Raw genomic sequence first — 14,331 nt, 5'->3', positions numbered from 1 at the left:
AAAATTCTCCAAAGAGACTACTGCCTTATTTTAGATGTCAACCTAGACTACAGACTGCAATGAAAAAGAATATTAAAAGTCATAAAATGAAGTTGCTGCTTCATATTACCTTAAGATAGGACTTTCAGTCATAACTTAAGTCAAGCATGTTCCAAACAGCAGGCAAACCATGACAGATTTTTACACAGATATGATTTCTCCCTCCACTAAATGAAGAAATTAACCTATTGACTCCCATAGTCTTCATCTCCTGATCATTACCTTCGACTACTGTAATAGACATACTAAACTCAGAGAACAACTCTGAAGGATTCCAGGTTTACCTAGGAGGTTAGAAAAGGGATTGTTTTTCTGTTTTCTTCCCCAGTGTTGAAGCTGATTATTTTGTGGGAAAGAAAACAGCACACTTTGTCAAGGATTTCCATATGACATAATCAAGGAAGACTATACACTTCCTAGGGTGTCTGTCCTCAGCGCATAATCCTTCAAGGATGCAAGCAGGCAAGCTTTCCATCTTCCCAGGCAGGAGTTCTGGAGTAAAGTGAAAAGACACTGGAGTGGAGAATGAAGTGTTAGCCTCCCTGTGCATCACTGACTTTGCCTGTAAATAGGAAATGGCAAATTGTTTAGGCCTCTTAGGATAAAGCAATATTAAAAGAAAAAATACTTATCTGTGCACTTCTGTAAAATTTGCCTATAAAGCACGTATAACTGTACCTCGCAACAATCAAGCAAATGGAGGTAAAAATCTGCCTGCTATGACACATTTTCATGAATTCTGTCACAAGTCACATGCTTACACACAAGGTAGAAAGAAAAGGAAAGCTGTGTAAATGTCAGGAAAAAAGTAGAGAAAAAAAATGGGGGGGAGGGGGAGGTGAAGAGGTGGAGAATTCTGAGAAAGAGAAATAGACACATCCCGTTTGGCTTCACATACAAAGGCAGCTTTCTAACATCCTAACACATGGTTTCCTAGTGAATACAATGTTAGCATAGCCACGTATGTTTCCAGACAAGGCATTCAGTCACGGAAATTATGAAAAAGCATAAATAAAAATTGCCTCAAATGCAATAGGCTCATGTAAGTTAATTGTAATTAATTTTTAAGTCATCCTAAGTAGAATTATTTTTCTGAGACAAGAGACCTATCAAGGACTCCATTAAATTGACACAGAACTCTGTTAAGGGTATTGATTTTAGCTGGAAAAGTACCAGCAAGAGAAGAGGGGAAGGGGAAGGAAAAAGATTTTTTTTTTAAATAATTTTATCTATGGTTTTCAGTCCTACTGTAAATAGGCTGAATACTGCAAGTGAAAACAATTGCTTTAGATTGTTTTACAGTAACAGCTGTGGTTGTTGAAATAGCTACAGACATTATGCATCAGATCTTCCTGTGAAAGAATGACCAGTGCTCCACTGACTTTGAATCTATGCTGACTTTCACCAAGTACATACTGCACAGTGTTGGTCACACGGGAAAGCAGATGGGAGGAGAAAGGAGGGGAAATAAATTATTTTTATTTGTATTTAATAAAATTTGGCCTACAGGCTTTATGTGACTCAGTACTGAACATCTGGGATTGATCATAGGATCACAAACTGGAAAGCAGTCATCTGGCTTCTACAAATAAACACATTCAGTTCCTCTTCCACAACTTTATTTTTTTAATGATAAACTGCAACAGCCATATTAAGTCTTTTTAATACTTGCAGCCACAGTATTTTTAACTTTTTAGTTATTTTTAGTATTACTTTTTCACATCACGGCATCAGACAACTGTTAAATTTCATTTAATCCTGGACTGGCAGTAGTGTTTGGGATTGCCCTCCACACGCGCACACACACAATTAATTCACTACTATTTTGCTTCAAAATTTTATGAAGCAATGGTAGTCTTGCAACTTCGATTTTTATTAGTTCCATTCCTCACAAGCGTCATGGGAGCAGCACAATATATGATGCAAGATGCAGCACTGATGAACTACATTGACCGGCGTTTCCTATCTTCAGAGGTATGTGCTAGCTGTATCATTCTGTAATACTGCCTAACTGCAAAGAGGTTTGAAAATGTATGAATGTTCTTCTGTGTGTCTGAACACTGAACAGTTTGTATGATAAACAATACCAGGAAGATAAATTTCCAGCTTTTTCAAATAAATAAGTAAAACTGTAGCTAAACCTTTAACTATAATGATTCCTAATTACCACATCATTATTTGTTGCAGGATATAATTTCATAATGTTATATATATATGTTATATATACACTTGCATTTTTTTACAACATCAGTGGATTTAGCTAAATATGGAAATGTTTATAGTACTGTCTGTCCTAGGGAACAGTATAACCATATTGTCACCAGTAGAAATGCTGTCAAGTTTTAACAAGGAGATAGAAATTTATCAGGTATTTTTCCTATGTACAGATGAACCTACCAGAAAGAGTAGTTCAAGACACATTTGTGTAAACTAGCAGTGTATCTGCATTTTAACTAGGAGTTGAAATAATCCCCTTACAGCTGGAAGACTGAAATAGGTATTTGCTTTCAATTAATTATATAAAAGTACCAGTACCTGGTTCTTTTTCTGTAGTAAAAAACTACCAGTACTGCAAAATACCTTTTCAGTATTGGCATGCTGTAATCATACATAGTTTATCGTAAATCATTAACATGTCCTTGGCTCCTGACTTGTATTGGCAGACTTTTAGAGAAGCTTTAACTTGCCTGAGCTTGCATTCCTTTTTTGTACAAAGCTCTCACTAGTCTTAACTTCACAACACAGGAGGAACTGAAGGACTAGCCTGGTATTCTGTTCCCATTGTGTAGACTTAGATTTATATTTTCTTAGCCACTGTAGGAATAAATTCACATGGTAATTTCCATTCCTTTGGCCGATTAAAAATGATGCAATTCTACCTGTGACATGTGGTGCAAGGCGCACCAAAGAAAGAACAGGAAAAAGGGTGAGGCAGGTATTGAAGAGAACACTTGAAAACATTTAAAATAAAGTTTTTGTAGAAAGTAATTCAACAGCTTCCTGGGGGCTTACGGTCACGTATAAGGGGGGGGGGGGGGGGCACATATTAATGAGGCAGGGCACACACAAAAACCACACCTCACAAAACAAACAGACCACCACCACCAAGTTTACACAGAACACATGCATACTGCACTAATCATTCAGTAAACTCGGACATCTCCTAGCCAAACACCACCTTAAAACAAAACACCTGAAATCTGTGCATAAAGCACCAAATCAGAACACCCAGTCTAGCAGTTAGATCTACTATGATTGTGTGTTTGGGCTTAAATACTGGCTCAATTTCCTCATATTCCCAAAGTGGCAGTTGGGCTTCTATTTTCAGGCCACTTATGATCTTTACACAAGCAGCTGCGTTACAACAGAGAAGCCACTTTCCTCACCTTTAAAAATGTTGATAATTTGGATCTAGGTATAAAGAAACAACTGGGTTTTTTTAAAAATACAGCCAACAATTTGACAAAAAAAACCCCAAACCTTCTCAAACATAGTGATGTCAGTATTTCCTTTTTCCATTTTAAATGAATGAAAAATAGCCACACTAGATACTGTCTTGGTCAGAAGAGGTGTATTTATGTGAAACGTTCACATTTGTAGATTTCCTGCAGAAAACTTTTTGAGACTACTTTACCAGTGGTCCTACAGGAGGAGTTCTGAAAAGTTTCTGGAAAGCAAGTAATGAGAGATCATGCGCCCTTAAGTATCTCTGGCTGTTTCCACCAGAACACTTTTCCCTCTTTAGGCAGCAAAACAAAGCAGCTGGTTGTCAGTAACCACACCAAGAAAAAAAAAGTGTGTTTTTGTCCAGAACTGTGAATGCTAGTGCCAGTCTAATATGTCCTCTTCACTTAGATACACAGCAACAGACAATCAGTTTGAAAGAGATGGGGGGCAGGGGGACTGGAATGGAGAGAATAGCATGGTCTTTAAAGTAATCATGAATGAGGTTGTAATCTATAGAGAATATACACGTATATCCATGTATTTTCTTCCTGTGTTCTAACTCAAGAAGAGGCTGGAAAAATGCAACCAAGACATACTGGATTACGTGGAAGAATTCCGAGACTTTTCAAAGATGGTACTGTCACGCCTGGCAGGACTGAACAATTATAAGGCTGAGGTTAAAAGTGAAGTAGAGAATTTGCTAACAAGAATTGAACGAGCACAAAGGGACATTGACTATTTTGGATCTGTCACAGATTCTAATACATGTATAGAAGTACATGAGGACCTGGTGAAACAGCAGCTATTTGAAGAAGCGGAAGAAAAAAAGAAACTTAAACTCATGCTTAATGCAAGTAAGAACAGTTTACTTTTCAGAACTGTGCTGTGAATGAGCCAGTCCCCTAGCCAACGCATGCATGCTGATATAGGGATAATAGATTTTCACAAGTTATGTGAATACCACAGATAATTGCATGGGGTTTTGGCTGTGTAAATACTAGACTTTAAAAAAAAAAAACCAAAACCAAAAAAAACACAAAAAACCTACAAAAAAGGTATGGGGGAGGGAGGGAAGAAAGTACAATTCAAACATTTATTTTGCAGATACTCTACTGCATATCACATTGATTCTTTGGAAGCTGCTTTTTATTATAAAGTAATGTAAAAAGCCTCTGAAGGTATGCTCTTGCAAAGCCCCAGAAAAAATGCCAGTGCATTTCTGAGTATTGCAGCTATACCAAGGAATTAATGGTGGTCTTTGCTTTTCGGAGTGGGCAGGGGTCAAAACCTCAACTCAAAAGTGAACTCACGAGTTAATAAAAAGACTTAATTCACTTCTACAATTTGCATCTGTTTTACTGTCCTCATCTGTTATTCTTTCTTTCTCTCCCTTTCCCCTCCCTGTACTTTATCAAGAGAGCACATTGGCTTAGCTGCAAGCAAAGCTCAGTTCTGATTTGAAAATTAAGTGTTAAGGTACCTAGTATGAAGAATATAGACACAATCTATACTTTTTTTTAAATAAATTGAGTTTTATAATTTTAAGTATCTTTACCTTAAGAAAGTTGAGTTATAGATGTAAATTACATAATGTAGACATATTTGAAGTAGTCTGTTTCCTCTTCATTCAAAAGTAGTAAGAAATGAAAAACAAACAATAAACAATAATATAACTGCCATTTTTTAAAAAGCCAGGTGAAAGATCTTTAGCATCATCAATTATACAACTAACTTCAACAGAATTAGACTGATTTAATTTTACAAGTAAGTTTACAATTTGTTCCTTGAACTTTTCCAGCAAAAGAGTATTAAGGCAGATGGTAACAGAAGAAATCACCTATTCTGCTTCTAAGCTCTAATCCTACACCACAACTGAGTGCTCTGAATATCAAGCTTTCCTTTTTCCATATATAGATTTTATGAACATTAGGCATTTTTTTGAAAGGCAGAAAAATTTGGGGATTTTTAAACTGACTGTGGTAAGGACACTTGGAAAATTATATCTTTCTGAGAGTTTCACAGGGGAAAAATTACTTTCTATTTTCCCTTGTTGGAAATTATTACTTTTAATTTTATTGAAGCAGTTCATAGCAATTCTGCTTTTGTCAATACGAGTCAGATGCTTGTCCCATTGAAGTCGATGGCAAAACTAGTACCTGTGTAGATTTTACAGCACTTAGGAAAAGCAGCAAGACCCTCAACTCTAGCAAATAGCAGCTCTGCTTCTATGCTATCATATATTAACCAGAAGTTACAATTATTTTTGCTGAGTTGCTCCAAAGCTCTAGCAAAAAAATGGTTTTTTAAGTCCAACTTTGTTACTGGTTTTGGTTCAAGTTCACAGAGACTTGAAAATAACAATCAAGTAGAATCACTGTTTTTACATGCAGCAGTTGATACCTCATCCTGCTTTGGTTAGGAAAGGGGAAATTATCTTCTGCACATTTGGGGGTATGATAAGAAACAGTGGGTTTTGAAGGTATCATTGTGGAGAATGTGGAAAAATTTTGGTAAACTTTTTGCTCACTGTGAATGTCTCAGTTTCTCAGTCTTCCGCCAAGCTGTTATGAAAGCCAGGGAGAGTTAAAAAACTTCACTCAAGAAGAGAGACACTATTCATAGATTTCAGATAGTGATCTGGTTATTTCTCCTGCAGAGGAAGATGTTGCTAAGGCTGGCTGGGTATTTTGATTCAATAGTTTTAAGTTTTTAGAATCTATCTAATCAATAAATGTTAGTTTTGGGAAAGCTATTGTGGCTTGCTCAAGGAAGGTGCATTCAGAGTGAGGACTTCCAAGAAAAAAGATCCATGCTGTAGCAGCAATATCCAAATGCTTTGGTTAGAGGGTATCAGTACACACAAGTGACATAAAGGTTGCCTTCTGCGGGCAACTGGAATCTTGCCACTGACTTCATTAGGTTCATATCAGGCCAAATAGGGAGGCTGGTTTTGCTTTCTCCATTTCATCTACTGCCAGAGCTTCCTGCCTTAGGGCTTTGTTTGTTCTGTTTACTAAAATGGCTGCACTTCACTAAAGGCAATTCTTTAAACTTCAAACAGTGTCTCTTGTAATTTATGAGAGCCTTTGGTAAACAAGCTTGTTAATATGCTTTGCAGTAGAGTTTTTCCTGGAAACGATGGTACTTGATAAAGATCTTAGCGTCTAAATGCCCGAGTCTTCACAATCTTGGTGCTTTGTGGTCTTAAAACATCTGTGCAAAGCACATACAAAACATAATGAAGTCAAAACTATGACTCGCTCTCTGCTGGTGCCAATTTTATCCCTATAGTGAGGTAAACAACTATGTAATTCCACCAGCTATGCTTCTAACATAAGAATTGATAACACAGACATCATACCAGTTCATTTAAAGACCACCTTATTATATGAGCATTCCCGATTTTGTGATATATATATATGTTCTAGTTGCTTTGTGCTGCAGGTGTTGGGAAGGGGAATGGGAAGATAACCCAGTGTTTTGGCTTTCAGTTATGATGATCTATTTTTATTTGTCTTCATATTATAAATGCAGAAAAAAGAGGCTAACAGAGGATAAGAGAATTCCTGAAACAAAAATACTATACACATGGTGTATCAGGAAAACAGATTTTAATTTGTATGCCTTCAATAAGAAATAAATTTGATTCTTTGACTGTGTTGATCTAGAACAGAAGTCACTTCTCTGAAGTAAAAATTACAGCCCTGTAAAAGAACTGAAAAGAATAACCACAGAATCACTAACTGTGCTCTTGGTCTCCTCTCAGGTACACAAATAGAATCCCTTTTGGATAACACTGGTCTAATAGAGCAGAAAACAACACACTATGTGTAGCTGAAGATATGCAGTTTTCGTAGCAGGAGACACTGAATGTATCCCATAAAATTAGCTTCAACACTACTTACAGTAGCCACGATTCTGACACCTTTACTGATATATTGACCCTGGCCTTATGGCTGCATTAAAAGGAATCTAAGTTATTCAAAGAAAGGAAACTAGAAAATTCACAGATATTCTAATATTTTTTTTCTTTGGGTGTTTCCTTGCAGGTTGTGACCACATGCTTGCAGGTATTAAGTCCCTAAAGATAGTTAAGAAGACTGGAGATAAGCATGGCTCTTGGATGAAAGATCCTGGCAAAAAGCACACAAAGATTTATTTATTAAATGGTTCTGTAAATAATGTTATTTTCGAATTTGCAAATATCATGACGTTCATGGAAAGCAATCATACACTAAAAGCTCGCAGAGTCACCTTGCCATTTCCCTGGGAAGGAACTGGCCATGTCATATATCAGGGTTTCCTCTTCTATCACAGATATGGCTCCTTAAATGAGATAATTAAATTCAATATCCAGAAAAGAAATACAGCTGACCAAATGCTACTGCCAGGGGCTGGAAGGATTCCTGCCTATCAGCTTTCTCCGTCTACAAAAATAGATCTTGCCATTGATGAGCAAGGGCTCTGGGCAATCCATGCAGAACCAGAGACTGGAGGAAACATTGTAATTACTAAAATCAACCACATAACCATGGCAGTAGAGCACACTTGGGACACATCATGCAATAGCAAGGACGCTGAAGCAGCTTTCATGGCATGCAACACACTCTATGTTGTCTACAACTTTCCCAGTGGAGGCACCTCTCGCATACAATGTGTTTATGACGTTTTGGATGCTGTAAATACTTACGAAATCCCAGTATTGCACTTTCCAAAACGTCAGGGTAGCCATTCCACTATACATTACAATCATAAAGAAAAGCAACTCTTTGCTTGGGGTGATGGATCCCAGATCATTTACAAGCTTAACACAAAGCAAAAAGTTTAGAGTCTTTAGCAGCTTTTCAGCTACACTTAAAAGCTAGCAGTCCCATGTCAACATGGTCATTAAAGTGTATTAAAATTTCATTATTCCCATCTGTTACAACTTTTATCTATTTTACATAAATTCAGGCTTACATACCCCAGTGGTCTTAAACTAATGTCCAATTAAGAATATGTAAAGACGCCATTAATATGGATTACATGATGACTAAATACCACACATGTACAACACACACACATGCACAAACTAGTCTTAAAGACTAAGGTTAATTAAAAAAAATAATAATCAATCTCTGACTTTCTCTTCCTATCAAAACTATATATTCTGCTTCAGTGCCATGGAAATCAAATCAGAAGTCCTTCCTGTCCAATACACGTTATCTGACAGCCTTCACTACCCTGAAGCTCACTGTAGGAAGCCTTCTTGTAAGCACTATAAAATCACATGCTTCCAGAGAAATTATCTATGAAGTTTTAACAGGAGAGGTTTATTATATCACAAAGCATAAGAGTATACATCCTCACAAACATGGTTTATTTTTAACATATAGTTCTTGTACATTACATCAAGGCTATTCCTAATCATTGAACTTCTAGACTATTTCCATGAAATGTCCAGATTTTTATTACCCATACAGCTGTACAGTCCACTTTTGATCCTGCTGATACATTAGCTGCAGCTAAATACTCATTTTTATCAGCTTCAATTTGCCACCTTTCAATGTTTTTCAGCGTATCACTGCTTGTGTGTCAGAAGGAATGTTCCTAGATGATTTGTTCTGTATCATACACTATTTTTAAATGTTTTACATATCACTCTGTTTCCTTTCTTATTAGTCCTCTTTCAGAATCTAGTTGTGAAGCATTTTCTCAATACTTCAAATCACTTTCATTGCTCATAGTGGAATCTTTCTCATCCTATCCTCTGACTCCAGCAAAATACCTGTACAGAAAAGGTGGCCCTGATGAGCACAATAGTGCAAGTGAGGGAACGCCACTGGTCAGTCCTGGGTTTGTGAGTTAAAGAAAAACTCCAGGTAAATACAAACACATTTTTGTTTCAAAAATAATATTAAAAAACAAAAACAAACAAACAAAAAAACCACCGAAAAGAACCCCTAGACTTTTACTTGTGAAATACAGGTACTGGCTGTAGGTTTTGGATTTTAACGACAGCTGCATTTTTGTTTAATAACAACAACAACAACAAAAACCCAACAACAAAAAATGGTGCTTGAAAAGCAATCCACAGCTGTTTCTACAGAAAGCCCATTTTGTTCTTTACTCTGAAAGAGCTATTGTTCTGTTTAAAAATAGCTTCAACAGAACAGCCAAATATCAGGTAACGATTTTGAAAACGAGTTCCAGAATACAACTAAGAGTGTATGGACTGCTGAGTTGCAACAGTGCTGCTGGGCTTTTAGCAAAAGAAACTGTATCGTTCTAAGCAGCCTTAATGACTATAGCATTGCTTCTGTGTTAGAGAAGCCATAGGAAGCACAGTTAAACACATCCTCACACTGAAAGTAAGGTGGGCTGGCACTGATTTCCTGTGTGACTATGGGTCAAAGGCAGATTCAACTATTTGGCCTTTTATTCCTCATCTGTAAAATTACAAACACAGAAATACAAAATGGTATTAGCCACCTTTGGAATGCTTTGAGATCTTTTACTGCAAAAGGATGTGTAATCTTCTTTACTTAACAAATAAAGGCTTTTGATGTAAATATGGATTGAGTCTGCTCTCAGGCATTTTTGGAATATGCTATGCCCACACTATTAAACAACAGAGAAAGGCTGTGTTATTATTCTGTATAGAGATTTCAATGAGCAATCCTCAAAGGTTCAGGCAGGGTCCTCTCTGAACCTTGCTACCCTGGAAATCCAAGCTTAATTATCATAGAATCATAGAATGGGTTGGGTCGGAAGGGACCTTAAAGACCATCTCGTTCCAACCCCTCTGCCATGGGCAGGGACACCTTCCACTAGACCAGCTTGCTCAAAGCCCCATCCAACCTGTCCTTGAACACTGCCAGGGATGGGGCATCCACAACCTCTCTGGGCAACCTGTTCCAGTGCCTCACCACCCTCACAGTCAAGAATTTCTTCCTTACATCTAATCTAAATCTACCCTACATCTAATCTAAATCTACCCTCTTTCAGTTTAAAGCCATTACCCCTTGTCCTATCACTACATGCCCTTGTAAAAAGTCCCTCTCCAGCTTTCTTGTAGGCCCCCTTTACGTACTAGAATGAGTGAAAGGTACTGCCTAGTTTTGATAAGAGAATAAAGCTTTGTATGGATGAGCTTCACTAGATTATTTCATATTGTACAAAATGCAAAAGAAATGAAACCAAGAAAATAGAATAACAAAGTTTTCACAAATCTCAAAATTGAGGTTCAGTTACAAGGAGGGGCAAATTTTCAAGCCTTCTAGTTTCAAAAACGTATATGAACAATCAAACAATTTGAAGAGCTGGAATTCCCAGATGTTAATCCTGATACTGATTTGTTGGCAAAACATTTATGTACAATCATAAGAGAACAAGGACAGAAGGAGGCATCATTGAATTAACCTGTCTCAACTGTTCTTTAAAGTCTTTAATGATAGGGACTCCACAACTTTCCCAGGGAATTTACTCCATCAATTCACACGCCAGCCGCTATAACATTTTTCCTAAAGCACAACTTCAGTTTTCCTCGCTACAATGCAACCCTGTTGATTTTTGTCCTGTCCAGCATAAGAATGTAAGAGTAGCCTTATTTAATCAACCAGAGAGTAATCCAATCCAATAGCCAATCTCAAAGAGGTATCAAGAAAGAATACATATGGAAGAGCATAAGAACAGTATAAACATGTACCTCTCCTTTTAGTGATTCATGCCAGAAGCACTGCCTTTGTGCTCAGTATCACTGAAACCTTTTTTTTTCATGAACGTCATTGAATCATAGAATGGTTTGGGTTGGAAGAGACCTTTAAAGGTCACCTAGTCCAAACCCCCTGCAATAAGCAGGGACATCTTCAGCTAGATCAGGTTGCTCAGGGCCCCATCCAACCTGACCTTGAATGTTTCCAGGGATGGAACAAACCTCTAGGCAACCTGTTCCAGTGTTTTACTTCCCTCACCATAAAAAATTTCTTCCTTGTATCCAGTCTGAATCTACCCTCTTTTAGTTTAAAACCATTACCCCTTGTCCTATTTCTACAGACCCTACTAAAAAGTCTGTCCCCATCTTTCTTATAAGCCCCCTTTAAGTATTGAAAGGCCACAATAAGGTCTCCCCAGAGCCTTCTCTTCTCCAGGCTGAACAACCCCAACCCTATCAGCCTGCGCTCATAGGAAAGGTGTTCCAGCCCTCTGCTCATTTTTGTGGCCCTGCTCTGTACCTGCTCCAACAGGTTCATGTCTTTCCTGTACCGAGGACTCCAGAGCTGGACACAGTACTGCAGGTGGGGTCTCATCAGAACAGAGTAGAGGGGCAGAATCACCTCCCTCAACCTGTTGGCCACGCTTCTTTTGATGCAGCCCAGGATACTGTTGGCTTTCTGGGCTGTGAGCGCACATTGCCACCTCGTGTCCAGTTTTTCATCCACCAGTACCCTCAAGTCCTTCTCCACAGGGCTGCTCTCAATCCCTTCATCCCCCAGCCTGTATTGATACCAAGGGTTGCCCCAACCCAGGTGCAGGACCTTGCACTTGCCCTTGTTGAACCTCACAAGGCTCACATGGGTCCACATGGGCCCACTTCTCCAGCTTGTCCAGGTCCCTCTGAATACCATCCTGTCTCAGGTGTGTCAACTGCACCACTCAGCTTGGAGTCCTCTGCAGACTTGCTGAGGGTGCACTCGATCCCACTGTCTACGTCACTGATGAAGGTATTAAACAGTACTGGTCCCAATACAGACCCCTGAGGGACACCACTCATCACTGATCTCCATCCAGAAACTGAGCTGTTGACCACTGCTCTCAATGCAACCATCCAGCCAATTCCTTATCCACCAAACAGTCCATCCATCAAATCCGTATCTCTCCAATTGAGAGAGAAGGATGTTGAGGGGGACCATGTCAAAGGCCTTACAGAAGTCCAGATAGATGACATCTGTAGCTCTTCCCTTGTCCACTGATGTAGTCACTCCATCACAGAAGGCCACTAGGTTGGTCAGGCAAGACTTGCCCTTGGTGAAGCCATGCTGGCTGTCTTGAATCACCTCCCTGTCCTCCATGTGCCTTAACATACCTTCTAGGAGGATCTGTCCTATGTTCTTCCCTGGCACAGAGGTGAGGCTGACCAGGTATCTTCCACTAGATCAGGTTGCCCAAAGCCCCAGCCAGCCTGGCCTTGAACACTTCCAGGGCTGGGGCATCCACTACCTCTCTGGGCAACCTGCTCCAGTGTCTCACCACCCTCAGCCTGCCCTTGTGTGCTGTGTGCCCCGGCCCCTCACCCTCTCAAAGGCTGGGCCCACACCCCACACATCAGTGTCTTCCCTGGTCTGGGGAGACCAGGAGGGGACAGAGGAGTCCAGATGCAGTCGCCAAAGCACCAAACAAGAGAGGAGGAAAGCATTTTTACTGTTATTTTCTTGGTTTATTGTTTGGGGTTTTTTTAAAATTGCTTATTTGCCCAACCTTGAAAAGAGCTCCTCTTCAGGCACCTAGAAGGGACCTTCATGCTGAAGGCCAGCACTTCTTCCTGGCAGGGCTGCAGTCTTCTGCTTCTCCAAAGGAACACTTGTCTAACTCCTTTGCTTGATCTGTTGCTATTCTTCATGCACCGCCGCAGAGGGTCTGGCTTCACCTTCAACCACCCATCCGGCACCTTCTTGTCTTCAGACTGAAGAAACCCCACCTCCAGGCCGCAGGGATCTCGGTGGCCCTCTGAGGGACAACTCCTGTCGCCCCGGCACAGCAGCCTGGTGGAAGCCAGGTCATCTCATCCCCTTTTCGTGGGGCTCAGAGCAGAGGAGATGGCACCCCTTCAGGAGGGGCGGGGGTGAGGGGTGGAACGGGAAAGAAGGGCTCACCCCACCCGTGGCAATCAACAAAATAATTGTTGGTGCTGGGAGATGGAACGGGTGAGCCCACAGGATGGCCACGCGTGGAGGCTGGGCCTCCCGGCTATCGGTGCGGTGGCTGGGCCGATGGCAGGGCGCTGGCCGGGTGTTCCTGCGACGCCGCTGCCATGGCGTCACAGAGGGGAGCCCTGGCACAGTGTAGTGGTGCCAGGGGAGCCACGCTGGAGGTGGATCCACTTCCATCGGTTCTTCTTGGTCTTCCGGTGGATCCATCTCCGTGGGCTCCACACCATCAGCCACATGAGCAACGGCCATCGCTACCGTGCGGCTGATGGCGTCCCCCCTCCAACACTTCCTCCTCTTCCTCCGCCGCTCCTGCAGCCACCTCTCTGCCTTCCTGCGCAGACGTGGACAGCCACTCGCCTTGCTGCTGTGGGTCCTCTTTCTTCCAATCATGGTCGGAATCCGAGTGCCTCGAAGCTTAGCGAACTGTGGGCCAGCTGCCGGAGTCCCCGTATTTATAGGGTCCAGAACAAGGGGCAGCGAGGCAGCTCATGACACCAGGAGGCCGCTGTGGTGGCAACATGTGGCCAAATAGGGCTGTTCTGGGAGCTGGGGGGCCTGTGGCCTGAAAGATGGCCTCGCGTGGGAGAAGGAGGAGGGTCGGAGGGCTGAGGGCCCCTTTCCTGGGGATTGTTCCCCTGTGCCCTTCTGCTGCCCCTTGGGCACAGGCACTGCCCTCCACCTCCCCTCGTGTGCCTGGGCTCCAGCCCCCTCCTCAGCCCATGCCTGGGCTCCCCCAGGCGAGATGGTGGCAACGGTGTTCCAGGAGGGTCAGGGGTCTTCAGTGACCCCCCAACAACCCGGCTCCCTGCAAGTGGCACAGCCCCCCGTGCCTGACAGCGGCTGACAGGGAGGGAAGCATCCACACATCCCGCCAGCGGGAAAGGGAGGCACAGCCGGCCCGCGCAAGGCCTCCCAGCACCCATACAAGCACTGCTGG

At 41.3% G+C, this 14,331-nt stretch overlaps 1 protein-coding gene across 2 annotated transcripts; it reads left to right on the top strand.

The window, feature by feature from the left end:
- The first annotated feature begins 1,491 nt into the window (after positions 1-1,491).
- On the top strand, positions 1,492-10,037 carry OLFML1 (olfactomedin like 1). Of its 2 annotated transcripts, none has more exons than XM_052810475.1 (3): positions 1,492-2,013; positions 4,052-4,340; positions 7,536-10,037. In XM_052810475.1, the coding sequence occupies exons 1-3, from the start codon at positions 1,888-1,890 to the stop codon at positions 8,312-8,314; spliced, it is 1,194 nt and encodes a 397-aa protein (XP_052666435.1). In that variant the 5' UTR covers positions 1,492-1,887; the 3' UTR covers positions 8,315-10,037. The 2 variants fall into 2 exon arrangements, with proteins under 2 accessions (XP_052666435.1, XP_052666436.1); XM_052810476.1 differs by having other exon boundaries at positions 1,905-2,013; positions 4,242-4,340.
- Positions 10,038-14,331: the final 4,294 nt, after the last annotated feature.

Source organism: Harpia harpyja, chromosome 16 (assembly GCF_026419915.1).
Source record: "Harpia harpyja isolate bHarHar1 chromosome 16, bHarHar1 primary haplotype, whole genome shotgun sequence".
NCBI classification, from domain to species: domain Eukaryota; kingdom Metazoa; phylum Chordata; class Aves; order Accipitriformes; family Accipitridae; genus Harpia; species Harpia harpyja.
This window is presented reverse-complemented; position numbering and strand designations above follow the sequence as displayed.

Excerpts from the sequence above, each read along its gene's own strand:
- OLFML1 (XM_052810475.1), top strand. The coding sequence starts at position 1,888 with ATGGTAGTCTTGCAACTTCGATTTTTATTAGTTCCATTCCTCACAAGC. Across the intron at positions 2,014-4,051 it reads GGCGTTTCCTATCTTCAGAG|AAGAGGCTGGAAAAATGCAA; the intron begins GTATGTGCTAGC and ends TTCTAACTCAAG. Across the intron at positions 4,341-7,535 it reads TAAACTCATGCTTAATGCAA|GTTGTGACCACATGCTTGCA; the intron begins GTAAGAACAGTT and ends GTTTCCTTGCAG.